The sequence below is a fragment of the Panthera uncia genome, assembly GCF_023721935.1.
Source record: "Panthera uncia isolate 11264 chromosome A1 unlocalized genomic scaffold, Puncia_PCG_1.0 HiC_scaffold_17, whole genome shotgun sequence".
Lineage (NCBI taxonomy): Eukaryota > Metazoa > Chordata > Mammalia > Carnivora > Felidae > Panthera > Panthera uncia.
This window is the reverse complement of record NW_026057577.1, coordinates 109,785,071-109,813,022: the sequence shown is the minus strand read 5'-3', so window position 1 is coordinate 109,813,022 and position 27,952 is coordinate 109,785,071. Positions and strand designations below refer to the sequence as shown.

The 27,952-nt window shown below is 46.0% G+C and overlaps 1 protein-coding gene and 1 long non-coding RNA gene across 2 annotated transcripts; one reads left to right on the top strand and one right to left on the bottom strand.

Moving 5' to 3' along the window:
• Positions 1–1,068: 1,068 nt before the first annotated feature.
• SLC36A2 (solute carrier family 36 member 2) lies at positions 1,069–27,952 on the bottom strand. Its single transcript, XM_049647966.1, has 10 exons — positions 27,671–27,952; positions 24,617–24,707; positions 23,977–24,065; positions 23,335–23,430; positions 18,727–18,811; positions 15,436–15,654; positions 14,071–14,169; positions 9,024–9,190; positions 6,873–7,042; positions 1,069–2,646 (listed from the first exon to the last, which is right to left on the bottom strand). Exons 1-10 carry the CDS (start codon positions 27,832–27,834, stop codon positions 2,375–2,377), a joined length of 1,452 nt encoding a protein of 483 aa, XP_049503923.1. The 5' UTR covers positions 27,835–27,952; the 3' UTR covers positions 1,069–2,374.
• Positions 15,101–18,867, top strand: LOC125934533 (uncharacterized). The gene is made up of 2 exons (XR_007461449.1): positions 15,101–15,344; positions 18,619–18,867. It is a non-coding gene; the product is annotated as an uncharacterized LOC125934533 (long non-coding RNA).

The following is a 27,952-nucleotide window of genomic DNA, read 5'->3' as shown; positions in this document are numbered from 1 at the left end:
GTTGAAGTCGGACACTTAACTGACCGAGCCACCCAGGTGCCCTAAATTTTTTTTTTTCTTTGCAAAGTTGAGCTTTAGCCAGATTAGCCTAAGTGATAAGATTAGCCTGAGCATCTTACACTGTAGGGGCTTGTGCCTGGACAAGGAGTGTGACAGTTTTTTAACAACAGGACAATCTTAAACTTAGCAAGGTTGGTTGGGGTGATGGTGGAATATGGTGGGAGAGGCGAGCTCAGAGAGAGGAAGAACACTTTGCCGCAGCTCTGAGCCAGTCAGTGAGAGAACTTTGGGTCTGCTGATGAAACAGAGAAGTACAGGGTGGAAGTGATGAGCCAGCTCCCTGGCCAGGTAGGTTTTGTACCATTGCATAGGCTAAGGGTGTGCTGCCTCCCAACAGAAACTCTGCAGACAGACTATGGGATGTGGGTGTGGCCTGCTGGCCCTCCTCCCACCTGAGCAAGGCTAGTGCTCATGAAGTACCTTCTTGAAGTCTAGCAGATAGAAAGTAACACACAAAAGGAGCAGACCAGGATTTAGGAATTAGGGCAGACACTCCCCCAATATCTTCCCTAGGCCATATAGGGAGGATCACGGTTGAAAAGAAGCAAGAAAGGGTCTTTCAAACACGGTCTTAAAATGGAGACTGAAACAAGCATGGGTCATTCCCATAAATTACAGGAAGTCCAATGGGAAACTCTCTTCCTTGGGACTATAGATCTGCCTCTAATATCTACTCAGTTATTTGGGGGCACTTTCCCAGTTTTAGTAATTTTAGGGATAAAGGAGCAAACGCTACCTGGAAGGTTGAGCTGGTGTTTCAGGTTGGCTGGCTCTTGCTGTCAGCCGAGCACAGACATGAGAAAAGGCCCAGGACTGTCAAGGAAGCAGGTTGGAGTGGAAGGAGGGCAAGGTTCAGTGTCAGGAGACCCAAGTTTTACTCAAAATCCAGTTTAATGGCACCACCTGTGGAAAGCCATACTTTGTCCTTAAGAGCAGTTAGTGTCCCTCTGCCCTTATAAGGACCCGTTATGGTATCGACTTAGGTGATTACCTATAATTATTCCCCCCTTGCCTCCCCACCGGTGAATAGTAAACTAGCTTTTTTGAGGGCAGGGATGCTTTCTCACTCATTGGTATATCTCCTTTAGAGTATCAGTTAACTTTTGCTGCATAAAAACTCCCACTTCTTATGGCTTAAAACCACATTTATTATTTCTCACAATTCTGTGGATCATCTGGGCAATTCTTACGACTTGGGTCAGCTTGACTGGAGCTGGATGTAGTCTAGGAGGCTTCCCTCATGTGTCAGAAGTTGGCAGGCTGGTTGATCTGAGGGATGGGCTCAACTGGGATGATTCGTTTCTGTGCAACATGGCTTCTCATCCTCCAGTAGGCTAGCTCAGGCTTCTTCCACTGGTGGATCTTCACCCCATAGCGTAGGGAGAAATGAAAGTCCTGATGCACAAGCCATCACCAAATCTCTGCTTGCATCACATTTACTGATATTCAACGGGCCCAAATAAGTCACAAGGGCAAGACCAGGTTCAAGGAGTAGAGACATGGATTTCACCTCTTGATGGGAGGAGCTGCAAAGTCACATTGTCAAGAGGAATCTGTGGCCATTTTTGCAACCTACTATAAGAACCTTGAACTATGCTTGACACACCGTAGGGAGAATGCTTGTTGCAAGAGTTAAGAGGTAAATAATGCCAAATACTGTAATGGCATTATCCACTCCCCTACCCCACGCCATTGGCACATCAACTTCCATGCCTCCTACTTACTGATGAGATCTTTCACCTGGGCCAAAACTTTATCCAGTGGTTTAGAAAGTTTATTGCCCTGGACTTAAATATGATGGCTCCTTTCTGAGAGTTGCAGCTCACGTTGGACCTCTTTGCCCTACCCATTTTGACACAGGAGCCATGCATACCTTGTTGGATTATAGGTTCTGTCCCCTAGTCTTTGCTCATTGAACAGATCTGGAAAAGGGGAAACCCTTGGTCTACCAGATCAGGGTCAGCCTTAGCCAGCTGCACGTCCTTCTGCCAGTTGCTGTCACTTGGTTTCCCCCTGGTGGCTTCTTCGTGCCTAGCACCACTCAAGGCAACGTGAATTGCCCAAAAGTTGGATGGAATCAAGAGCCTTCCATGGGAGAGCTCTCGACTTAATGGAAAGCTAGAGATGGAAATAAAAGGAATAACAAAACCAAAATTTTAAATTACCATCTAGACCCTGTAGCCAGTGAGTCCTTGCTTGTTTCACCATGACTTGGCCCAGAACAAGGATAAAGCAGGAAAATAAAGATAGTGCATATAAAAGATATCCACATCAGTAAAAGTCAGGCGCTGGTGGGTACGGGACAGTGCCATGCTCACTGAATAAAAACGGTAGAGTTGGAAAAGGTGAGAGGGCCTCCTGAGAGGATCAGCTCGTCCAGGGCCTGGTAGGTTCCTGCCACAAAGCCTGCAAAGCCCAGGATGCTGATCAGGGCGTCCTTGGCGATGGTGAGGGGGCTCATGCCCTCTGAGTAGTAGGTGGTGATCTCCAGGAGGGGCGGGATGATGAGGGCCAGGGCGCTGCTGCTCACGGACCCCACCAGGGAGAGGACCAGGTCCAGGCGGGGGACGAGGATGGCCAAGGTGCCTGCAGGAGATGATATGCGATGCATGGATTTTTGGGACTTAGCCAAGTTTTTCAAGTTTGGTTTTAAAATCCTTTTCTTAAAACACAAACCAGTTGTTTCTCACATTTAATTGCATAAGTAAAACATCGAAAGTCCTGTAATACTCTGATCATATTCACTAGAGGTTACACATTAAAAATCTGGCGTGTCTCAGGGCCCCTGGGTGGCTCAGTCGCCTAAGTGTCTGACTCTTGACCTCGGCTCAGGTCATGATCTCCCGGTTTGTGGGTTCAGGCCCCACATCAGGTTCTGCAGAGCCTGCTGGGGATTTCCCTCTCACACACACAAAATAAATAAACTTAAAAAAATTGGTGTCTTTTTAATGATTTTTTAAAACATGCGTTCATATTTATTGGGAAGAGAAATCTTCCCTCTGCCTACTTAGGCCGGGTGGGGGCGAGGGGAGGCAGAGGCTGGGGATGAACTGACAATGGATTAACCGGACAAAAGACAGTTTATTTAGGGTTAGGGAACCTTCAGATGAGTTGGCTCCTCCCAGAACAGCCAAAGATAGGGGTCCACATGCCTATCTCATAGGGTGAAAGGAGTGGGCAGAAAGAGCATCTATGTAAGAACAAGTGGAAGTCATAACTGGTTCCTATCATTTATTTAAGGAATTTGTCTGTGATAATGGTTAGTCTTTTTTTCTGGTTGAAAACCTTCCAGAGAGGGGATTTATAGAGGCTGTACTTCTTCTGGGATCCTCCTTAATTCAGCGATGGACGTTTAGACAAGGGTTTATTTTTCCCTTCCCTGTGGCTGCTGTTTGTTCAAATTTAGTTTAAAATAATTTTTATGCCACCGAGGCACACTTTGAATCCTCCATTATTCAACAATGATTAAGCTCTTACCCAATAAATAATATTAAATATCAGTGCTGGCAGCAAAGGAAACAATCAACAAAACTAAAAGGCAACCAACGGAATGGGAAAAGATATTTGCAAATGACATATCGGACAAAGGGCTAGTATCCAAAATCTATAAAGAGCTCACCAAACTCCACACCCGAAAAACAACCCAGTGAAGAAATGGGCAGAAAACATGAATAGACACTTCTCTAAAGAAGACATCCGGATGGCCAACAGGCACATGAAAAGATGTTCAACGTCGCTCCTTATCAGGGAAATACAAATCAAAACCACACTCAGATATCACCTCACGCCAGGCAGAGTGGCCAAAATGAAGAAATCAGGAGACTATAGATGCTGGAGAGGATGTGGAGAAACGGGAACCCTCTTGCACTGTTGGTGGGAATGCAAATTGGTGCAGCCACTCTGGAAAGCAGTGTGAAGGTTCCTCAGAAAATTAAAAATGACCCAGCAATAGCACTGCTAGGAATTTACCCAAGGGATACAGGAGTACTGATGCAAAAGGGCACTTGTACCCCAATGTTTATAGCAGCACTCTCAACAATAGCCAAATTATGGAAAGAGCCTAAATGTCCATCAACTGATGAATGGATAAAGAAATTGTGGTTTATATACACAATGGAATACTACGTGGCAATGAGAAAGAATGAAATATGGCCTTTTGTAGCAACGTGGATGGAACTGGAGAGTGTGATGCTAAGTGAAATAAGCCATATAGAGAAAGACAGATACCATATGGTTTCACTCTTATGTGGATCCTGAGAAACGTAACAGAAACCCATGGGGGAGGGGAAGAAAAAAAAAAAAGAGGTTAGAGTGGAAGAGAGCCAAAGCATAAGAGACTCTTGAAAACTGAGAACAAACTGAGGGTTGATGGGGGGTGGGAGGGAGGGGAGGGTGGGTGATGGGTATTGAGGAGGGCACCTTTTGGGATGAGCACTGGGTGTTGTATGGAAATCAATTTGACAATAAACTTCATATATTGAAAATAAATAAATAAATAAATAAATAAATAAATAAATATCAGTGCTGGGAACTGTCCCATCTGTTTGGGACGCATCAACGTACAAAAAGACAGAAATTAAACACACACACACACACACACACACACACCTTGGGAGGGGGGGATGGGCTCAGTGGGTAAGGGGCACTAAGGAATCTACTCCTGAAATCATTGTTGCACTAGATGCTAACTAACTTGGATGCAAACTTTAAAAATAAATTAAATTTAAAAAACTTTTTAGAGCTAACATTTTAATAATTAACACAACTATAAGCACCTCTTACTTGCAAACAATTAGAATGTGAAATTATTTATAGGGGAAAGGAGTCTTCAGCTGGAACAAGATTGCAGGGGCTCATTAAAAGAGTATCTTCTCCAGGTTTTACATCCATGTCAGAAAACATCTAACAGACACTAGCAGCTAAGGATTTTGAACTTATCCATTTTTTAGTAGGATATCTTACAGGTGTGGGCTTCTACATTCCTTGTTTGACCTGTTGGCAGATTTTCACCAAGAAAGCCCAAAAGCCTCCCCCGGGCCTGCTGTGGAGGAGTGTGATGTATCAGAACCGCAACAGGTCTGGAAGGCAGGGTTCTGGCTTCCCCTTGTGTGGCCTTGGGGAAATCCCTAACCTCCTTCTCAGCCTGTTGCCTCCTCTGCAGAATGGGGATAAATGCCATCTATCTTTGTAGGTAGCATGGCGCACACTGCAGACGGTGTTAAAGTTTTAAACTGGTTTATGTCCCTAGATAACAGAGTTAATTGATGTAAAGCCCTTAGAAAAGTTATCTTTATTGTTACTTCAATTTATTTCCTCATTTGTGCTGATTGAGGCAATGCATTCAGAAGCTGGAGGCCTCAGGAACTCTTATCTTCAAGGACAAAGTCCTTGATCTCTAAGGTTCCAAATGGTAGTGTCCCTGCTTCCTGGGGTAAACTGGGGACAAATCACTTTAAAGAAAGAAAACTAGTGTCCGTTGAATTGCATAGGTTGGTCTAGTACAGTAAGAAGCAAGAATCTCCCTGAGAAGGAGTCTTAGAATCACAATTAAAAGGAACTTTAGAGCGGTGCCTGGGTGGCTCAGTCGGTTAAGTGTCCCACTTCCGCTCAGGTCATGATCTCACGGTTTGTGGGTTCAAGCTCTGCATTGGGCTCTGTGCTGACAGCTCAGAGCCTGGAGCCTGCTTCGGATTCTGTGTCTCCCTCCCTCTCTGCCCCTCCCCTGCTTGTGCATGCGCACTCTCTCTCTCAAAAATAAAACATTAAAGGAGACAGGGATAGCTGGGGAATACCACACTCCACACAGAAATCTCTGTCATCTCCTTCGCCCCTGCTAAAACACCTGCACAAATGGGGTGCCCTGGATCATGGGGCCTGGAGCATGAGGAGGGCTGCCAGGGGGTGACCGCGGCCAGCTGAAGCCCAGGGGGCAAGTCCAGCTCACTGCTGCCAGTGGGAACGTGAGCCTAGGCTTGCCAAATCATTTTGTTTCCTCCCGCCCAATGTTAGAAGTCTGGATGTATATCAGATCTCAGGCATTTTAAACGTTGGCTGAAATTTATACAACACTCAGGCTCAAACAACACACCTCTGCTATCCGATTAGACTCACTGGCCACAAACCTCTGTCTTGGAGGGTGTTGGCTCTGGACTCAGATGATGTGGGTTCAAATCCAAGTTCTGGCACCTCCTGGCCTATTATTTACTGCTCCCTGCTTTAGTTTTCTCCTTTGTAAAGTGAAGTGTATCATAGTCCTACCTCATTAGGGTTCCTGCGGGGCTAAATAAAATACTATGAAATACGGCCTATGGGGCGCCTGGGTGGCTCAGTCGGTTGAGTGTCCAACTTCGGCTCAGGTCATGATCTCATGGTCTATGAGTTCGAGCCCTGCGTCGGGCTCTGTGCTGACAGCTCGGAGCCTGCAGCCTGCTTTGGATTCTGTGTCTCCCTCTCTCTCTGCCCCTCCCCCACTCATGCTCTGTCTGTCTCTGTCAAAAATAAATAAACATTAAAAAAAAAGAGCACAGTGGCTGGTACACAGTAGGTATTTAATATCAGTTCTTATGATGATGATTATTGTTCAATAAGCTGTGTCACTCCCTCAGGCTGGACACCTGCGAATCTGACTAATTAGGTACCTGTAAGAATTAGGTTGTCCCTGAGGCTTACATGAGTTACTACTTGTAAAGTATGGTCCTTGAAATACAATTAGTGCTCAAACAATGCTGGTTATCATGATTATCCTTTACCATCTGGCTGATTCCTGATAGCCCTCAGGGAAAGAGCACCATTTTGCTGTGCCTTGTACTCACATGTCAGGCAGACCATGGCGAGGCGGATGGACAGGTCCAGAGGCAGTGCCCAGCGCTTTGACACCTGCGAGGTGGCAAAGGGGATGATGATTTCTGCAGGGACGTAGAACTGCAGGGCGTAAGTGCACAGGATACCCACGATGTACAAGAGCTTGACCGACTGGTACAGCCTGCGGGACAAAGCAGAGCATTGCTCCCTGAGGCCACTGTGCTCTGATGCCTGGGCCCTAGGAACATTAACCCCTGACCTTGGGATAGTCCCCGGGGCTGCAGTTTCCTTGCCAACATGATGGGCAGGGGGCTTCTCGGAGCTAAGAGCATGCAGTGAAAACTAAAGAATAAAGTATCACGAATTCGAACGGAAACAGGTCATCTCCAAATAGAATCTTGAGCATGGTTACATGTAACACCTTCACAAGCCACTATCACTTGGTGGTCAAGTTTAGGTTTTAGGAACTACAGGCTCAGGCCAGGTACCCCGTGCAGGGAGACAGAAGTGTTAAGTGGTGAAGACCAAAAACCCTGGGTCTAAAATACTCTCGTCCCTTGTGATCTAATGTCAGTCCTTAGCAATGCTCTGGATTCCCCCAGAGCTCTTGGCACATAACAGGCCCTCAACAAATGCTTCTAGTGGGTTGAGAGAACTGCAGAGTCCCGAACCCTTGCAGGAAGACGCGGTCTACAAATAGGGTTGTGTGCAGGCTGGGGGTGAAAGTAACCCTTGTAGGCCTTGGACTGAGGCAGAGACGGTGTGTCGGGTTTTACCAAAGCCTGTTTTGACCTATGGAGGTAGGACTTTTTCCTTTAGTCCACTAATGTGGTAGCTACATCTCACATACTTAAGAAATGAGTGAGTGTGTGTGTGTGTGTGTGTGTGTGTGTGTGTGTGTGTGTTGGGAGCCATTCCTTAGACTAACTTCCACATTTCTGAGTTTCTTGTTCTCACTAGTCCTTCTGCCTGAAACACCACTTACTCCATTTCCACCTGTCCAAATCCCACTGATTTTTTTGAAATTCCCATCTTTTGAGCTGTACTGCACGCCAGATATTTTTAGACATGCCCAGCTTAATCCCCAGGGAAACTCTGCATTATCGATGAAGAAACTGAGGGTCAGAAAGGTTGAGGAAATCACCCATGACCACAAGCTAGAAGGTGGCGCAACAGAGACTTGGGCCCATGAGTGACAGAGTCGTCCTTGTCTGGACAGAGCTGCCTTGTTGGACAAAAAGATTCCCGTTCTGATGGATTTCTTTCCTCAAAGGTTCCCAAAGCCTCTTTGCTACTCTGGAGGGCTCCTTTTTCTGTTCCATTTGTGTCTATATACTATCTATCCCTCCCCCATCCTCGCTGGATCACGAGCTGGGGCAGGTAGCGAAGTTCAAGATCTTAGCCTACTCAGTCGGTGCCTCCCAGCTCCCTCGTGCCTAGACTGGCGTCTCCACGTAATTGGCATGCAGGAAATGCTTGATGCATGACATTATCAACTTGAGAAAGGGGCCCCATTTAGGTAAATGAAGCCTCCAAGTGACCCTTAAAAAGACAAGCCCCCTGTCATTAATGACCTGCCTGGGTGTGGGAGACAGTGCCACACAACGTGATATGGGTTCATGTGTCTATTTAAATCCTGGCGGAGTCTGGGTCAGCTAACCATTGCATGAATTGGTTGCATTTGAACATAAAATGTTCACAGTGGTCATCCCAAATTGGTCCTTGCTTCACTACTTTTTTCTCCTACTCTGACCGGGAGGATGTATACCCTTGGCTGTGGCAAGGAAGGCTTGGTAGCATGGGCCTTAGGAAGTGTCGCTGGAAATGAGTGTTGCTGCCCAACGACTCCTTTCTCTGCCTCTTATTCTCCCCGAGGGCCCCTCCTTTCTCTCCTTGGGTGGCCAAGGACTGTCACTTCTCTCTCTTCCTAAATCCTGTCCTCCATACTAAAGCTATCAAGGCCTCACTCAACACGGGAGGCTGTTGTTCAAAGAGGAGCTCCCTGGACAGAGAAACCAGAGCCCAGGGTGCCAACGACAGTTCTGCTTCTCGCTGTGGAGGCCCTGTAGGCCTCAGTTGCCATCGGTGGAAGGCAGGAGGAAGTAACTCACACATTTCTACCCGGCCCCACGTCCCCCCCACCTGAGGGCCTGTGAAGTTACCAGCAGTTGGGTAGGTTAAGGGTTATGCTGGCCTTGATGTCGTTTCCAAACCGCAGGTAGCCCAGGGCCCCGATGCCAATGTACAGGGCAGTGATGATGGACATTCCCAAAGACAGGATGGCTGGGAAGCGGCGGGCATCCTTCATCTTGTTTTCCAGGGGAAGAACCTACAGAAGCATCATAGCATAAAAAGAGAGAAGGAGAAAGAGGAACATGAACATAAAGAAGAAAGGCATGACACTTCTGAGTATATCCCAACATACCGGAAGTAAGGGCTGGAACTGATATTCATAGCAGCATTATTTCCAAAGCCAAAAGGCAGTAGCAACCCAAGGGTCCAGTGATGGATGAATGGATAAACAAAGACGGTATATACGTACGACGAATATCATTCAGCCTCAAAACAAAAGGAAATTCTGACACATGCTGTAATACGGATGAACCTTGAGGTCATTATTCCGAGTGAAATAAGCCGGTCATAAAATGGCACAAACTGTGTGACTCCGTTTACATGAGGTGCCTGAAGTAGTTAAATTCAGAGAGTCAGAAAGTAGCATGCAGGGTTCATGGAGGGGGGGGAGTGAGTGGTTATTGCTCAATGGGTACAGAGTTTTGGTTCTGCAAGAAGAAAAGAATCCTGGGGACGACGGACGGTGGTGGTGGTTGCCCAATAATGTGAATGTAGTTAATGCCACTGAACTCTACACTTAAACATGGTGAAGATGGTAAGTGTTGTGTTAGGTGTATTTTACCACAATAAAAGACGAAGGAAGGAAGGAAGGCCGGCTGGCAGGCCTGGACTCACAAGATGAGCCCTGGAACATTCAGAGCTGGAAGGGCTCTTCAGGTTGTTCAGACCAAGGAGCTCAGTGCCCTGGGGCAGCCCCATCTGGCTAGCAGATGCATTTTGTTAGGCCAGCATAGCCTTTTAGACAATTGAAGGTGAATGCCTTTGGGCACAATATTCTTGCCCCATTCACCAGGCCCGCCTCTCCCCTCACATTGACACATACCTGGCCCCTTTGCCCACATTGCCCGCTAAAGGCATTTGAGTTTGAGACTTCCGATTCTAGCGCATTTGCTGCTTTCTGTCCAGAAGGGGAGGCTGAGATTCGGCTTACACAGTGAGCCGGTGACAAGAGTTGGGACTGGGGGTTCTTGGTTCCCTAGCAGGACGCTCCCCTGCACACCACGTTCTCAGGATCCTTTTTCCCCACGTGTATATCTGGCCCTAAGAGCCTCCGAGTTGAGACCGCCTACCTGGAGCCTGCTGGGCACCCCAAGGTCACGTCTATCTTTGGAACCAACCTTCTGGCCTTCCATCCCATATACGTTCCTCCTTAGGCTTCTCTTGGCTGACAGTCCACTTCCACCTTCTCCTTCTCCTTGATTAGGCCGTGGGTAAAGCACACTCTACACACACCATTAGGCTGATCTGTGCTTCAGTTTCTGTATCTGAAAACTTATCTGTTGGAATTTTTTTTTTTTTTTTTTTTTGAGATTTAAGTGAGTACTGTAATGGCATACAGTAAGGGCTTGGTAAATGTTAACTGTTCTTGTTTTCAATACTGTGAAGACCACATCTCTATGAAGATGGAGCCTATATAATTCTTATTTTGCAGATGAAGACTGCGGCAGACTGGGGCTGTCCCCCAAAGTTGAAGTACTTGCTTCTATCCAATCTTGACTGTACCCCTCCAGCACTGGATATATTTATTATTCGGTAGGACCTTAGCATCTACTCCCTTGTACTGTTGACTCTTTTTTTTGTCCTTTACGCATCCCAGCTCCATGCAAATGGGAAATGCTTGAGGGGAATGCCATGTCAGGGTCATGGTTGTGTCTTTCCACTTTCTTCCAGATGAGGGCAGGCTCCTAGCTGCGGCAGGTGCTCAGGAAAATGTCTGGGGGATTATATGGAAAGCGAACAATCCAACCTGAGTTCTCCCACCCTGCAATACATTTTTGTTTTTAATTTTTTAATGTTTTATTCTTTATTTTTGACAGAGAGAGACAGAGCATGAGCAGGAGAGGGGCAGAGAGAGAGGGAGACACAGAATCTGAAGCAGCTCCAGGCTCTGAGCTATCAGCACAAAGCCCGATGTGGGGCTTGAAACTCACGAATTGCGAGATCATGACCTGAGCCAAAGTCAGACACTCAACCGACGGAGCCTCCCAGGTGCTCCTGCAATACATTTTTGCTGCATAAATTCTCCAGGCACACAATGACTTTTTTACTCAGTAGCTGGATTTCTCCTTCTCTCCTTTTTCCTCCCACAATCAATCAAGGAGATAAATGGCCATTCACATAAAGTGGGAAGTCCCTGGACTGGGAGTAAGGAGTGCTTGGTTTTAGCCACAGCTGCAGCTGTTCCCGGCTGGTGACCTGACTCAAGTCCCTTTCCTGTCAGGGCTTAGGCTCCTCTTCTGTAAAGTTGGAGACTAGACTAGAAGATTTCTAGTGGTAATCTGAACTCTGATACTGATCATCATTAGTATCTAGTAGGTGTTTGATACTTACTGAACAATTACTTCCATCATTAGCTGGGGAATTAGAGTTCAGAGAGTAACCCGTGGCTGAAGTAAGATTCCAGCATAGTCTGCCTCCAAAGTCATTTACTCAACCATGGCACTCTGCTTTTTGCCATGAGTATCCAACATTCTAAATATAAAGTGCTTCCATTTCCATTAAGATGGTGTAAGCACGTTCCACCATAGCTCTCTTCCTGATTAAAACTAAAAGCCCTGGGCAGGATACACAAAACAACTACCCAAGGACTCTGAAAAGTATGAAGAGGGTCCCTACTTTTTTGTTTCCTTTTTTACTCTCAACACCACACTCCCAGGGCAAGTCCCCATGACAAAGCAGCATCTTGGTGGACCAGTGACTGTGGTGGTCACACAGGCACCCAAAAATCTGACGCAAGCTTTTCTCTTTGAGCAAAGGAACTAGGGGAGGGGGATTTGGGGGTCTATAGAATGTAGGGGTAAATCAGCACTGGTATATAATTTGCAGGGTCTAGTGCAAAATGATAATGCAGGGCACCTTGTTCAAAAATCAAGAATTTCAAGATGATGAAGGTAGAGCATTAAACCATGTACGGGATCCTTCCAAAGGCAGGTCTCTATGTGATTGCACAGGTTGCATGTCCATGAAGAAGGCCCTGGAAGGAATCCCTATTCATTCATTCATTCGTTTTTATTTTAGTTTTTCCCTCTCTTTTCTCTCAGTGCTTAACCCCAGTCAGACTCAGTTACAGGAAGTGTGCATAGCACTATAGGGAGGCTAAAACCCTAGCTTTCTAGCCAGAGAACCAGAAAAAAAAAAAAAAGCCACTGGAAGCTGATGAGTGTGCAGGAAAACATGGATAGGAGGATGCTGGAGAAACTGATCTCCTGCATCTGTGGGTGAAGTCCTGGGCTCAGCCCCAAGTTGTGCATGTATGGAAATGTGATGTGAAAGATCAAAACATTATTTAAAGAAATGAAAGAAGGCCCAAATAAATGGAAAGACATCCCATGTTCATGGAGGACAATACTGTGAAGATGCAAAGGCAATTCAATGGAGAATGAACAGTCTTTTCAACAGATGATGCTGGAACAATTGGCCATCCTATTAAACAAAAATGAACTCCCATGTATAAACATCTTTATCAAAAATTAACTCAGAATGGATCACAGATCTAAATGTATGATAAAATTATAAAATATTTAAAAGAAAATATAGGGGAAAATCTTTGTGGACTTATGTTAGGGAAAGTGGTTTTAGATAAAACATCAAAAGCAGGATCCATAAAACTAAAATTTTGATCTATTGGACTTCATCAAATTTTAAATCTTTTGCTCTATGAAAGGCACTGCTAAGAGAATGAAAAGACAAGCTACAGACTACAGAAAATATTTGCAAATTATATATCCAATAAAGGACTTGCATTTGGAATATGTATAGAATTCTTACATTTCAACAACTGTTAGGTCATTTCCAGTTTATGACTATTATGAACAATGTTGCCATTGTCATAAATTGGAAACAACCTAGCTGCTCTTCAACAGGTAAACTGATAAACAAATCGCGGTATTGCCCACACAGTGGATGTTCAGCCATCGAAAGCAAGGAGCTATTGATGGATGCAACAACACAGACGATCTTTAAAAAAATATATATATATATATATATATATATATATATATGTAAAGTTTATTTGAGAGAGAGAGAGAGAGAGAGAGAAAGGGCACTCATGTGCATGTATGCACAAGCAGGGGAGGGGCAGAGAGTGAGACAGGGAGAGAGAGAGGATCGCAAGCTCCGATGTGTGGCTCGAACTCACGAACAGTGAGATCATGACCTGAGCCGAAATCAAGAGTTGGGCGTTTACTCAGCTGAGCCACCCAGACGCCCCACAACACAGATAATCTTACGTGCAGTCTCAAAAGGTTACATACAGCATGACCCCATGTGTATGACATTCGGGAAACAATAAAACAATAGAGACAGAGAATAGAAAGAGGGTGGTTGCCAGGGGTCAGTGGCGGGGCGGGGGCGGGGGGGGGGGGGAGAGCGGACTACAATGGGGGCAGCACAAGAGTTTTTTTTTTTTTTGTGGTGAGGGAGTTGTTCTGTGTCCTGATTGTGGTGTATCTATGACTCTATGCATTTCCCAAACTTAGAGAAATGTACACCCCCCCCAAGTGAATTGCACTGTATGTAAACTAAAAGTAAACAAAAATTACATGCACAGCACTTCCCTTCCTCAAGTGTGGAAGCACAAACTATATAATAATCCATCGTAAACGTGTAGTACTTTCCAGCTTAAAACTCCTTTTGTTTGCTTCATTACGTCCTGTAAATTGTATACCTCCGTTTGCCTTTCTTTTAAAAGATTAGGAAACACATGTTGGCATGAAGATAAATATTTAATAGATGTATTGGGACAAGAGGTTACTTTCTCCTATGTGCACACAGAAACCCAGAAACCCAGAGCTCCCGGCTCCTGTTCAGAAGGCCACCCACAGCACCGGGGAAAGGCTACCCCAATTCCAACCTTACCACGCCAATGCTTTCAAATGAAAAAATGGCTGTTCCAAAGAACAGAGGATAGGTCTTCCAACTCGCTACCAGTGGCAACCGGCTGGGGTCTGGAATTTCCTACGGGAGAGAGAAATGTAGTAGGACCTTTATTCTTAAAGCGTGTTTGGGCTCATTTAAGAGGGGAATATTCTGACAGTAAGTCTAAATTAAAAAACAAAAACAAAACCAAAAACGAATGTCAAGAAATTCAGAAAACTTCAAAAGGAAGTAGGCACCAAAACTGATTTTAACACCACACGATACCGAAGAGCCAGAGTAAAGAGACATTGAGGTATTCAAAGTACTGAAGGGTCAGGACCTCATGATGTGAGTATGGCTTACCAGAATCCTCCAGAAGAAAATCTTACACACCACAGGTTGGTACCAGCCTGAAATGCCCTTGGACACTTGGTATGTACTAGAGGTTAGGGGTGACACAAAGTGCTGTGTCTATAGTTTCAGTGACATTCTAGGGAGTCCAAAGTAGTTAGATAGATAGGAAAGTCCCCTTTTATAGATCCTCAATGAGTTATAAATTGAAGGGAAGAAAAGTACTGGAATAAATATTTTATGTGCCCTGTGACCTGGAATGTGACACCAATTACAGAGCTATTTCTCTAACTGGGCCACCTCAGGAATGGTCTAAAAATGACTCGAAGGTAGCTATCTCATTAGGAAATTCACTTTTGTAGGATTTATTAATATATTGTCTTAAGGAATATAAGACCAATTTGTAGTCCTCCTACAATACTTAACTAATTTGTTATTTTTATTAAATTCCATAGACAAGATAATTTTTTTTCTTGTGACTTCTGAAAGAGAATAACATCTGAAAGGTATGAGGTAGGCCAAGGGTTTAAATTTCTATGCAGCCTTGTCCAATAAATACAATTAGAAAGGATGGAAAAGTAGAAATTGAGGGAAAATCAATATCCATAATTCAACCTCAAAGGCATCATAATTTGCATTGTGACAGATTTGCTTGTGGTCTTCTGAGATTAGTCTCTGTGATAACAGGATCCAGTAGGGGATCCTATTTTTCATTTGCCTTTTGCTGCTATCTAACCATTAGAGGAATGGTCTGTAGTTCACCAATCAAGATGTTTTCCTTACAGAGTATAATTTTTTTCAAAGCCCAGAATTTGACAAGTATTGGAGAAGCAATATAAAAGAGGAGATACCGAGAAGAAGGAGACTGCACAGAGACACCTTTGCGGAAAAAATGGTACAATGGTACTTGGCTGGAGAGTCAGGTACATACCTACCCTCAGGGCTGGCTCTAGGCAGGTATCTAGAGAAAAGTCTCTGCCCACTGGAGGGGTCAGGTGTGTGGTGTGCACTAACCTGGGCAATATACTGGGTGATGATGATCAAGCTGACCAGCATGCTGATGTTGGCCAACATGGAGAAGACGGTCAAGACCCTGAGGTTCCGGATGAGGACCAGCAGCACCAGGAAGGGCAGGAAGGCAAGCATGTAGAGTCGAGAGTCCATGGTGGGCGTCAGAATCACTGTCTCATTGTAATGGCAGTTGTTGGTGGTGCCATTAACTGCTTCCACTACCTGAGGAAGAAATGGGAAAAGCAAGGGGGAAGATTCAATGTATCTGTTGGCCACACGATGAGCTTAGAGCTTAGTGCGTGGTCCATAATCAAATCCCTCACAAAGAGCTGGAATGTCTCACACGCCAGGGCCTCACAATGAGTTAGGGTGGGTGTCTCTTTCGCTTATAACCAAAAAACCCATCACTTACTGTTTCTTAATTGGACCAATACTGGCATTCTGAGTGAGAGAATTATTCTTTGTCAGGACTGCATTCACTGCAGGACATTTAGCATCCCTGCACCCCACCCAATAAAAGCTATTTGCATCCCCCAATCATTGTGATGCACAAGAAACACCCCTCTGCACACAATACAAACATCCCCTGGTAAAGTCAGGGGGAATGGGGGAGAAGAGGGTTGGTACTACCCTCATTTAGAATCAGCCTGAATTAACTGATACAGTTGTATTCTGCAAGCAATACAATTAGAACAATTAGAAACTAGAGTTAGGCAAGAAGAAAACGTAAAGGCAATGACAATCTCAGTACCCGTTGGTAGCCAGGGTAATGCCCTGGAATATATTCATCTATGCATTTTCTTGTCTTTTTTTAAAAAAATGTTTAAATGTTCTTATTTTTGAGAGAGAGAGAGAGAGAAAGAGAGAGAGAGAGCACGCACACATGGGGGAGGGGCAGAGAGAGAGGGAGACATAGAATCCGAAGCAGACTGCAGGCTCTGACCTGTCAGCACAGAGCTCGACGCGGGGCTCAAACCCATGAACCCTGAGATCATGACCTGAGCTGAAGTCGGACGCTTAACCTACCGAGCCACCTAGGTGCTCCCCATTTATGCATTTTCTATACCATATCACAAATTACATGTATCATATGCATCCTTTTCATTTTATAAGACTGCAATCACAGCATATACTCTTATTTTGAAGTCTCCTTTTCATTTAATATACCACAGCTACTTGAATGAACGATTAAGTCTATTTTTTTTCTGATTCCTCACTACAATAGGAAAAATATTTGGCACATTAGCCAGCACTCATGGTCCTCTATACTGGGCACCATTCAATCTGGAAGGCTCTTCCTCTCCCAAAGCCTACACCTTCTACAACCAGTTTTATTGCCTCTCCTGGGCAAGTCCTGCACATTCCTGCCTCCAGGTGTTCATGCCTCCTTTCTTGGCTGCCAGAACCTCTCCTCCAACCTTCCTTCAATACCCAGCCCAGATGGACCTCCACAAGGGAGACCTCCCTTGCTCTAATGATCTTTTCTGCCCCCACGTATTTTGCCCGTTAAGTTCACAATTAAGCAGCCCTGCCCTCAGAGTGTTGTCAGTGGTGTCCTGACCCAGCACCACAATACACTGATGCTAACTTTTTATTTTTTAGAACACATTCTACTGAGCCTGCAAACTCTTCAAGTGAATGCTTGCTATGTCTTTAGACAGAGATGATAACGTTCAGCAGACTGATTTCCAAGTGGCCATCTGATGACGTGTTTTAAGAGCCTTCAAACAAACTCTTTGATCCCATAATTTTACCTTAAGGAATATATGCTAAGGAAATAAAGGGGTATACAAACATTTCCACAGATTATAGTAGAAAAACAAAGGGAAAAAAAGAAAATATCCAACGACAGAAGACTAAGTCATGGCTAATCTGTGTGATGAAATATGAAACTAGCAGAAGTTATATTTAAAAATATAAGGACAGGGGCGCCTGGGTGGCTCAGTCGGTTAAGCGTCCGACTGGCTCAGGTCGTGATCTCGCAGTCTGTGGGTTCGAGCCCCGTGTCAGGCTCTGTGGTGACAGCTCAGAGCCTGGAGCCTGTTTCAGATTCTGTGTCTCCCTCTCTCTGACCCTCCCCCGTTCATGTTCTGTCTCTCTCTGTCTCACAAATAAAGGTTAAAAAAAATTAAAATAAATAAATAAATAAAAATAAAAATATAAGGACATTACAAAATGCTCACCAGCTGATACTAACTTAAAACAATAACCTGAGTGGTTGAATTAACAATAATTTTGTTTCATTTTGAAAAGCAATATGGTATGGTGTTCAAGAACTGCAGCTCTGATGTCAAAAGGCCTGGATTTTTGACTGTGCTTCTGTGATCTTGTATACATTATAGTTCATAGCTTTAGTTTTCTCATCTGCGAAATGGGAATAGCCACAGTACCTACTCTGATAAGGCTATGGAGAGAACTGAATGAGGGGAAGCCCATACCATGCTCCCTGTTCCTGACATAGAACAGAGGCTAAGTCTGAACACTTACTATTTTTTTTCCTTCTGATTTCTTTACATTTCTAAATTTCTAAATCATTGACTAAGGATGGCCTTTGTTACTACCCGTATTATTTTGCTTATATTGCTACAAGATAACTTCTGGGCTAGATCAAAACAACGTCCTAGAGACAACAACTGTTAAACCAGGACAACAACTGTTAAACCGGAGGTTAAGAAGCTAAAGGTAGATAAAGATGGTCCAAAGAATGGGGCGCCTGAGTGGCTCAGTCAGTTAAGTGTCCAACTTCAGCTCAGGTCATGATCTCACAGCTCATGGGTTCTAGTCCTGTGTTGGGCTCTGTGTTGGCAGCTCAGAGCCTGGAACCTGCTTCAGATTCTGTCTCTGTCTCTCTCTGCCCCTCCCCTGCTCATGCTCTGTGTCTCTCAAAAATAAACAAACATTAAAAAAATTAAAAAAAAAAAAAGATCGTCCAAAGAAGATTAGATATCATCCAAAAAGAACCATATCCATTTTAGGAAAGTTAAGGGTGATTAAGCTCCAAGGCTGGACAACTGACAAAATCCAAGGTTCCTTCCAGCTCAGTTTTAGAGACGGGCTTTGAGAACGGGTCCAAGGTACCGGACCAAGGGTACTATGAAAAAAGTAACCACTTGTAGAACAGACACGTGAACTGGGGGAAGTCTGGGTTCTTTGATAACATCTAATTTAACTTCCTTTGTTGTACAGATGAGGACACTAGGAGCCCAAGAGAAGAAGCCACATTTGCTGAACAACTAAATGAGGACCCTCCTCTTCCATGTCCTTTTCCCTTCCACCTTCTCTAGAAGACTCTACCTGTTTTAAATTATCAGCCAGAAACACAACGTACACACAGCAGAAGCCCAGCTGGGTGACTATAAGGAAGAAGCTCACGATATGCCTGGAAGAGAAGGGAGAGAGAGAAAACACATTATAAAAGACGAGTTGATTTGTCAATTCGATGTCTGTCCCTAGGGCTTGGTGTCCCTGTACCAGCACCCTCCGTTCTGCTACCTCAATCAACAATGGGGCAGTAAGAAGTGAGGTAACGACAGTTCTTTTTAAAAAATGTTTCTCAACCATCCTCACACTCTCAGCTCAGCAAATGGTGAGATTCTTCGTGGTTAGGAACCTCCCCCATCCCTGGCTCTGTGGCATTCCTCATAATCGATACTAAATTGATGTAGGGCAGTAGGCACTACATTTTTAATTAGCTATCATTAACATTAAAATTTTTTCCACCAGGTGCCAGACACCTCATTAGGCTCTGAGGAAACACAAATAACACATGGCACCCTCCTCTAGGGGTTCATAGAGTCGTGGGTGAGATGGACAAAAAAGAATATGGCACCGAGGGCCATGGTGAAAAGGACACTTTCCCCAAATTATAGAGCAGAGAGCCTTCCTAGAAAAACCAATACCTTGGTGGGAATCCCTTGGGGAGGGGAAGAAAGAGAGATATCTTTAAAAAGAAGATGAGGAGGAGGAGATGGAGAGGAAGAAGTGAGGAAAGCATTTCCGCGAAGGAATTACGCAGATTTCTCTGGCCGTGTGGAATCCATTGGAGGGGGCAAGACTCAGGATGGGAAGACTGGATAGGAGATTCTTACAAAAACAGAGGTGTCCAGCAGCCTGGACAAAGACAAAGGCATTAAAGCATTTTAAGGCGTACTAGGGATCTAGAACTTAAATAACCTATTGACCACCTACATCTGGGGGAAAGGGAAAAGAAATGATGAAAGGTGACTGATGGGCTTTGGCTCAGACAACAAAACGAACTGGAAGGAAGGAACAGGTTTTAGGAGAAGGGCATGAATTGACACATTCAGTAACTGAATTATTGAGCCTGAGGTTCCTAGAAGAGACATTCAGGAGACCACTTATATAGACAACTTATATATAAGGAGACCCTTATATAGGATCTGGAACTGCTGATTTGTCAGTAACGGATAAGGTCTTGAGAAGGCAGGTCAGTGCTGGGGAGTGTGTGGGGGGAGGAGAAGAGACAGCAGAGTTCCAAACCCTAGAGAACACCAATATTTAAAGGGGAGACAGAAACAAAGGAGCCTGCAATGAAAGCAAAGGACTGGCCAGAGAGGTAGGTGGGAAACTAGGAGTGGGGAGAGGGTTTAGTAGAAGCCAAGGGAAGAGAGAATGTTTGAAGAAGAGAATAGCCAATTGTACCCACACTGTTGAGAGGCTCTCTAGGGCAAAGAAGGTGCAATAAAAGAGGCCTTTTAGGACACTGGTGGAAAGAGCTTCAACAGAAGCGTAAGGACAGAAAATCTAGGTGACCCACGGAAGTGGTGTGAACCAGATGTATGGAAGCAAAGTCAGAGGGTGTGCTGTTCTTTCACGGAGCTAAGTGTGAGTCTGGGCTTGATGGGCCCATTCCTTCCATTCATCACTGTAGACCCATTGCCTAGAACACATCCTGACACACTGCAGGCATTCAGTACATAACTGCTGAATAAGCAGCTGCTGAATGTAAGATAGGATGGTTGCTGGAGGATGGTGTGAGGTCCAGGAAACTTTATGAGTTTATTTCATTATTTTTAAGATGGCAGTGCATGAGTGCATTTAAATGTTGAGAGGAAGAGACCACGGATCAAAATAGAAGTTCAAGTTATAGGAGAGGGGATGATTCGTGGAGCAAGAGCCCCAAGAAGAGCAGGAAAAGCCGCTTTAATTTCATTTTAATTTTAACTAGGCTCAGGGCACTTGGGTGGCTCGGTCAGTTGAGAGTCCGACTCAGCTCAGGTCATGATCTCACGGTTTGTGAGTTCGAGCCCTGTGTCAGGTTCTGTGCTGACAGCTCAGAGCCTGGAGCCTCCTTCAGATTCTGTGTTTCCCTCTCTCTCTGCCCCTCTCCTGCTCATGTTCTGTCTCTCTCTCAAAACTGAATAAACAGTAAAAAAAATTTAAAAAAAATTTTTTAACTAGGCTCCACACCCAGTGTGGGGCTTAAACTCATGGCCCTGAGGTTAAGAGTCATATCTTCTACTGACTGAGCCAGCCAGGTAAATGCTGCTTAATATGCCCCATGATGAGTACAAGGATTTGAGGGGTAAGTGATAGGGGAAGCCTCCTCTTGGCTCACACTCTGGGAAAGTTCTGGTTATCGTCCCAAAGTCTTCCCTCGTCCGCTCAGAGGCTGAATTTATTGATTCAGTATGTGAACAGGCTTTGGGCCGAAGGAGGCCCCAGACCCATGATGGTCTGTCGACTACATTACATGAGAGGGCACAGCGCAGGGACTGTAATGGTGTAGGGTATCCGAATTCAACAGCGACTTTGGCATACATGGTGCTCAGAAAAGAGTACGCAGACAGGGTGGGGACAGGCCTGAAAACAAAAACGGAAGAGTAGATTTAGCCCCAAGTAACACAGAATGGAAGGGGTTGACTTGTCAGTGTCACCCCTGAAAGCAAAAGACAGGAGTTGCCGGAGGAGGACTTCAGCACAGCCAAGGGTCCTCGACGTCTTGGTCTTTCTTCCCTTTTCTTCTCATGATAAATTCTCCCTGAGGGACCTCTTCTGACCCCTGCCACCATGGCTGATGACTTTGGTTCTGTATCTCTTGCATGAAGATATGTTCAAATCCATATATATCACTACCCACCTGCCATCTCCACTTGAACTTCAAACTCAACTTGTCCAAAACGGAAGTCCTCAGAAATCTGAGTCAACCTTGCCTTTCCTTTTCCCACAGTCCACGGTCCAAAGCATAACCAAATTCACTTTTCCCTATTCCTATTGCCACCAGCTTGGTCCCAGCTGTCACTGCTATCTGCCTTGATATTGTCAATAGCCTTCTCATGGGTCTCACTAAATCTATGGTTGCTCGCTTACAATGTATTCTCCTAACAGAAGATTTTTTTAAAAGATTTTTTAAAATGTTTTTTATTTATGGAGTACTTGGGTAGCTCAGTTGGCTAAGTGTCTGACTTCAGCTCAGGTCATGGTCTCACAGTTAGTGAGTTCAAGCCCCACATTGGGCTCTGTGCTGACAGCTCAGAGCCTGGAGCCTGCTTTGGATTCTGTGTCTCCCTGTCTCTCTGCCCCTCCCCTGCTTGTGCTCTCTCTCTCTGTATCAAGAATAAATAAACATTAAAAAAATTTTTTTTTAATGTTTTTTATTTGAGAGAGAGATTGAGAGAGTGTGAGTGGGAGAGAGGCAGAAAGAGAGAGAGAGAGAGAGAGAGAGAGAGAGAATCCCAAGTAGGCTCTACACTGGCAGCACAGAGCTCGACGTGGGGCTTGATTCCACAAACCATGAGACCATGACCTGAGTTGAAATCAAGAGTCAGACACTTAATGGACTGAGCTACCCAGGCGTCCCAAAGCCAGAGAGATCTTTAAACAATACAAATATGATCATTTGCCTGATTAACACTCTCCGGTGGCTTCCTGGTTGTGAAGAAGAAAAGAACAAAGCCTTTAGGAGGGTCTAAAAGGTACAGGTTGCTTGGGCCCCTGGGTCATTCCTCAGTGTCATCTCCTTGATTCTCTGCCCTCAAGCTACCTAAGTATTTCTGTGCCTTGAAACTGTCATGTATACTTTCGTGCTTCAGACCTTCACACCCTGCTCTTCCTTCTTCCTGGAAGGCCGTCCAGGCTCCTGCCCACTTCCCCTAAGTAATTCCTCATACTCAAGAATTCTTCCCTTCTGGGCTCATCTCAACTGTTCCATCTTAGGCAGCCCACATGAGCTCATGCGCATCTCCTTACCTGCCCGGTAGCAGCTAGTATTTTTTTTTAACTTTTTTTCTAAAGTTTATTTATTTATTTTGAGGGAGGGAGGGAGGGAGAGGGAGAGAGAGAGAGAGAGAGAGAGCGAGCATGAGTGGGAGAGGGACAGAGAGGGAGAGAGAGAATCCCAAGCAGGCTCCACACTGTCAGCACAGAGCCTGATGTGGGGCTCAAACTCATGAACTGTGAGATCCTGACATGAGCCAAAATGAAGAGTCAGGTGCTTAACTAACTGAGCCACCCAAGGCACCCCAGAAACTAGTATTTCTTTCCTTCATCACACTTATCCCAGTGGTTATTAAGTGACTGTCTCCTAAACTGTGTAACGCTGGTCTTTGCCACTGGATTATGGGTTCTTTGAGAGCAAAGCCTCCTTGCCTTGCTCTCCACAGTATTTCCAGGGCCTAGTACATAGTACAATTGGACAAATGCAGTTTAATAAATAAGCAAACAGTATTAAAGCTGCAAGACAAAGGAATGAGCACCCTGTCACTGGAGGTATATAAGGAGGGGGGCTGGATCAGGAAGATTGCCAATGAACCCCGTCCATGTGGAAAGTCCAGTATTCTGTGCCACATGAGCCAGCTTTCCAGGGAAGAAGGCATCCCTGACAGCCACACATGTCCTCCTCCTGCACCTTACTCCACTTCAGGTAAAGCAAGAACAAGGTACCTTCCCCAGTGGGCATGGCTCCGGAGCCAGGCGCTGGGGCTGGCTTCCAGTCCGTGCAGTACTGTGTCGCCATAGTCCATGAAGGGCTTGTTAAGCCTGTGGGAGAAAGTATACACACAGTTACCAAGAGGCACTTTAACCTAAGATCATGTACTGAAAAGTCAGGAGACACACAGCAAGGCAGGACCCCGCTAGAGTGGAAAGAACACTGGGGCAGAGACCCAAGTTCTAGTTCAGACTTCGACACCTGGCGGTACTTCTTGGGTGGCTTGTGTTCCTTCCCTGTCAAGTGGGGGTGGTTACTACATGACAAGGGTAATAATGCATACCTCACGTGGGCACAGTAGTTTTCAAGTCCATGATCCCAGTGGATTCTCATCACAGTTCTCTGAGGCAGGGTTAGGCATGGATTGTTTATGCCTGATTTCCAGATGAGCCAAGCAGATAAGCCCAGTGGCCTGATCAATATCACCTATTGAGTCATATGGCAGAGCCTCGCCTTAGATCCCTGTCCCACTGCTTTTCTCTTTTCCTTGGCCTTCTTGGACGAAATTCAGAACTCTGGCTTATTTAGGAGGTTTCTGGGATGTCCCTGAGACCTGAGTATCAAAGGAATCACCGGGAGGATGCTGTTTTCCTTACCTGTGGCAGAAGCGCCGGGCACACTTGACCAGGATGTGCATACAGTGGCAGGCGATGAAGCCCATTGCCAGCAAACTGAGCGGGCCCATCTGGAAGAAGGGGGAGTCAAGGAAATGGGAAGAGAGAAGAGGATGGATTTATGAAGAGCACTGCAAGGAGATACCTGGTAGCACAGACGCCATTCAGCACTCGAGGGCCTTTCCAGCAAACTGCTTTGCAAGTCCCTGCTTGCTAAAGCAGCAACAGCTATTCTTTCGAATATAATCTCAAGTGGTACTCCGAAAAAGTACCTAAAACAATTCCAGTGGGTGTTGTGGTGGGAGTAGGGGGCTCCTTCTGAGACCCCCTGCTCCATAGGACACAACTGGAAAACTAGTCATAGTCCAACCCCTGCATCCTACAAGGGAGAAAACGGAGTCCCAGAGAAGGGACAGAGTGGCCAAGGCCACTCAGAGTCTGTGGCAGAGCCAGAACTCAAACCCTGGCTAGATGTCTAGACTCTAAGTCTGGACCCAGCTGCCTCCCAGAAAGACTGCTTGTTGCAAGCCACTGAAAACTCTTAGAGCCTCTCCTCCCACTTCCCTTCTACAATCCAGTCATACTGGTCCCCCCCCCCCCCCCCTGCAGCAGCCCCTCTTACCAGGATGCCTGCATTCTTCACAGCCAGGGGAAGTCCCAGGATCCCTGTGCCCATGTTGCCTTTTACCAGGTGAACCAAGGTCTGGAATGCTCTAAAGGAGAAGAGACATGAGGGTGTAGGTGTTTGAAGGTGAGGAGGTCCAACAGGCTCCTCTCACAGCATGCCAACACCGGAGTTCAGCTGGATAGGCGGGCTCCCGGCCATCTCTCAGTCCCCATGGCCTTGACTGGCACCTCTGGGTTTCCTGTGGGGTAACCAACCATCTTGGTTTGCCAAAACTCTTCTGGTTTTAGCAGCTAACACTCAGTGTATACGATTCTAATATTTAGTATATAATAGACACTATGCTAAGTACTTTACCCATATTACCTCATTTAACCCCTTGTCAAGACTAGGAAGTAGGTTATTGCTTTTATTTTACTGATGAGGAAACTGAGCACAAAGATCTTTTTTTTTAACGATATGTCCAAAGATAGACTAGGGAGTCAGGATTTGAACCAAGAACTGCCTCAGAGTCCTTGTTCTTTACCCCACTTTCACTGGACTGCCTCCTAGAAATAGGCCCAGACAGATGCATAAAGGGATAATGCTATTTCATAACCAAGGAAACAGAAGCCCAGAAAGGGAATGATCCAAGGTCAGAGAACTAGTAGCTGAAATAGGACTGAACTCAGGGAAAAGGGAAAAGGACTGGCAGTACAGAGAAATCATGGTGACTTCTGAATAAATAGGTCAGATGACTTGGGTCTCCAGATGGGGTCTATTGAGACAGGATCATTTGAGGACTGGGCTCCAGAGGAATTTCTTTTGCCCCTCAGGCCAGGACATCAAGCTAGGGAGTGGCTTGCCTCCTTCAACCCCCAACAAAAACAAAACCAAAAACTCAGACCCCTTCTTTAAGACAGAAGGGAAGGTTGTGTGAAGGACACCATCAGGGCTAAATTCCAGGGAGGTGAATTACAAAACAATCTATTGCTATACCTCTTTGTACGTGGACCAGGTTAAACCAAGGTGGGTGTTGGGTTCACATCCACAACTTTAGAAACGCTGGAAGTTCCCTACGGGAGCTTTCCAGCAAGGACACTGACTGTGAAGGACACTGACTGTGATGTATTCTGGAAGGAGCCTGGTCTCTGAGGTTGGACGAACCCGGGATTAAATCCCAAGGCCACTATTTAACTAGCTGTGTCATCTTGGGCAACTCGTCTACTTTGCTAAGCCTCTGCAAATGTTGGAATGTTGGGAGGAATGATATTTTTAAAGGATTGCCCCAACCACCCTCATCTTTATGTTAATCCCTAGATCCTGTAGCTTTCCAAGGATCTGCCCATCCATTTGTTAAGGGTTAAAGAGAGCAATTGAGGGGGAAAGAGGGCGGAGAGTCGGGTGCCTTTCTCTCTCCCTGTGGGTGTCAGCATCGCTGACTGAGCACTTGTCCCGGCTCTCCAATAATAGGCTTGTTTTGCAACAAGGGAAGGGTCAGTAGGTCACATTAGACATTTCTAACCAAAGGACTTAGGAAATCAGAATTTAACTTTGGGCTACTCAGCCAACTTAAAAACTTAGTGGGGTGAGCTGGGCAAAGCACTGGGCTGGGAGGCAGGAGACCCATGATTTATAGCCCTAACTCATTTGTTGACCTTGGACCTTTCTGGGATTCACAGCATCCAGCTTTTAAGGGTGCTGTACTTGAGGGCTTTATGCACAAATCACCTCTGCAGCCATCCTGGGAGGAGTGAAATGTCATTTCACAGAAAAGAAACTGGGGCACAGAGAAAGTTCCGTCACTTGCTCAGGCCAGTTAGCAGCTAAGTGGGAATGTGAACTCGGGTGAGCTGACCTGAGTTCCATGCTTGCCTGACTTGTTTCTCTTTCGCTCCAAAAGCCACAGAGGATCCCTCTACTTCTCTCATGCTTTTATTTCTTTGTTTCTTGAGTAGTTGAAATTGCCTCCAAACCACGTGTCGGTTTAGGACATGAGAGCTAGTCTGTTCCCCGAAGGCCTTGGATTGAGAAATATCCCTACTCAGCAGTGGATGGCCCCAAGGCCTGGAGAGTTCACCCTCAGTGTCAGGAATTCACAGCCCCCAGGATTAGCCCCCGGGGCAGCTGAGCCCTGTCTGGTGGAGTCATTGTGTCCACAGGGTCCTGGGCAGCAATGGAAAGGAGCTTCGCTCGCCCTCCCCGCTGCTCGTCCCCTCCCTTCAGGTGTAATTCCCACAGGCAGCCTCTCTAAATTCGCGCTGAGGCCAAATTAGCCCCATTTTACATATGGGGAAAACTGAGGCTTGGGGAAGGGAAGGTGCAGAATCACAAGGTGAACGCGGGTGTTTTTTTCTACTACACCAGTGGGGTCAACAGGTTCTCTTGAAGCGGCGGCACTCTCCACCACGCCACCTCACCCACATTTCCTAAGTGGACTGGCCACTCTGCTTGAGTGGTGGACGCCGAGGTTGCTGAGCCCCGTAGCTTGGCTTCCCCACCTAAACTCCTTCTGCAGACCCTTCCTTGTCATGGTTTGCAAGCCCCCTCCACTCCCAAACACACCCCAAGGAGGTGGAAGAAAGTCTTCCTCATATTGTGCTTTTGATGTCCTCACCATTGAAGTAGAGGCCGAAGTAGAGGCCAGGGTAGCTTGAGGATGGGGTGGGTGGTGGGTAAGGCTTGGCTGTCAGTGAGGCCTCTGTGGTTTTAAGCTCAGATCTCACCTTCTCCTCTGAGAAGCTGGGGATTCTGCCCCACTTCCCAATGGTCAGGATTGACCAGGAACAAAACTGACGTAGGGCCAGCACAGGATTCTAGCGCCCCTCCTGCCAATGGCCCAGTGCGTGGCCTGGGGTAACTAGGCCTTAACGTCCCCATCTGCACCTGTGGAGGGCGGGACCACAAGTCTCCGCTCTCATCTGGACCCAGTCTCTGACTGCTCCGTTTGTGACCTTGGTTTTCCTATCTGCACAATGGGGTGGGGGTCAGACGCAGCCACTCGAGGGTTTTTGCCAAGGCAAGTGTCCGGGCTCGAAGGCAGAAATGGGGGTGGCAGAAAAGAGCACTCACGTTATGCCTGTGGTTTTCTCTAAGCCTGGCGACTCGGAAGGGTGTCCATCCCAGAAACTGGAGTCCTTGTTGTGCAGCCTCTTGGCACTTTTGGGTGGGTACCTGAGGTCCAGTTTGAGGTCAACGGCTCCCTGGGGGCCCCCGGCACTCTTTGTCACGGGCATGACTGCTTCCGAGAGGGCTCCGGGTGATGAGGAGGTCTGCTCTGGAAGGAGGCAAGCAGGAAGGTGTCCGTCAGGTGCAAACCCGCAGCTCAGCGGCTTGGCTCCTGCCTCAGCAGGC

Excerpts from the sequence above, each read along its gene's own strand:
- SLC36A2 (XM_049647966.1), bottom strand. The coding sequence starts at position 27,834 with ATGCCCGTGACAAAGAGTGCCGGGGGCCCCCAGGGAGCCGTTGACCTC. Across the intron at positions 15,655-18,726 it reads TGGCTGATAATTTAAAACAG|GTAGTGGAAGCAGTTAATGG; the intron begins GTAGAGTCTTCT and ends TTTCTTCCTCAG. Across the intron at positions 7,043-9,023 it reads CTTAACCTACCCAACTGCTG|GCTGTACCAGTCGGTCAAGC; the intron begins GTAACTTCACAG and ends TTTGTCCCGCAG.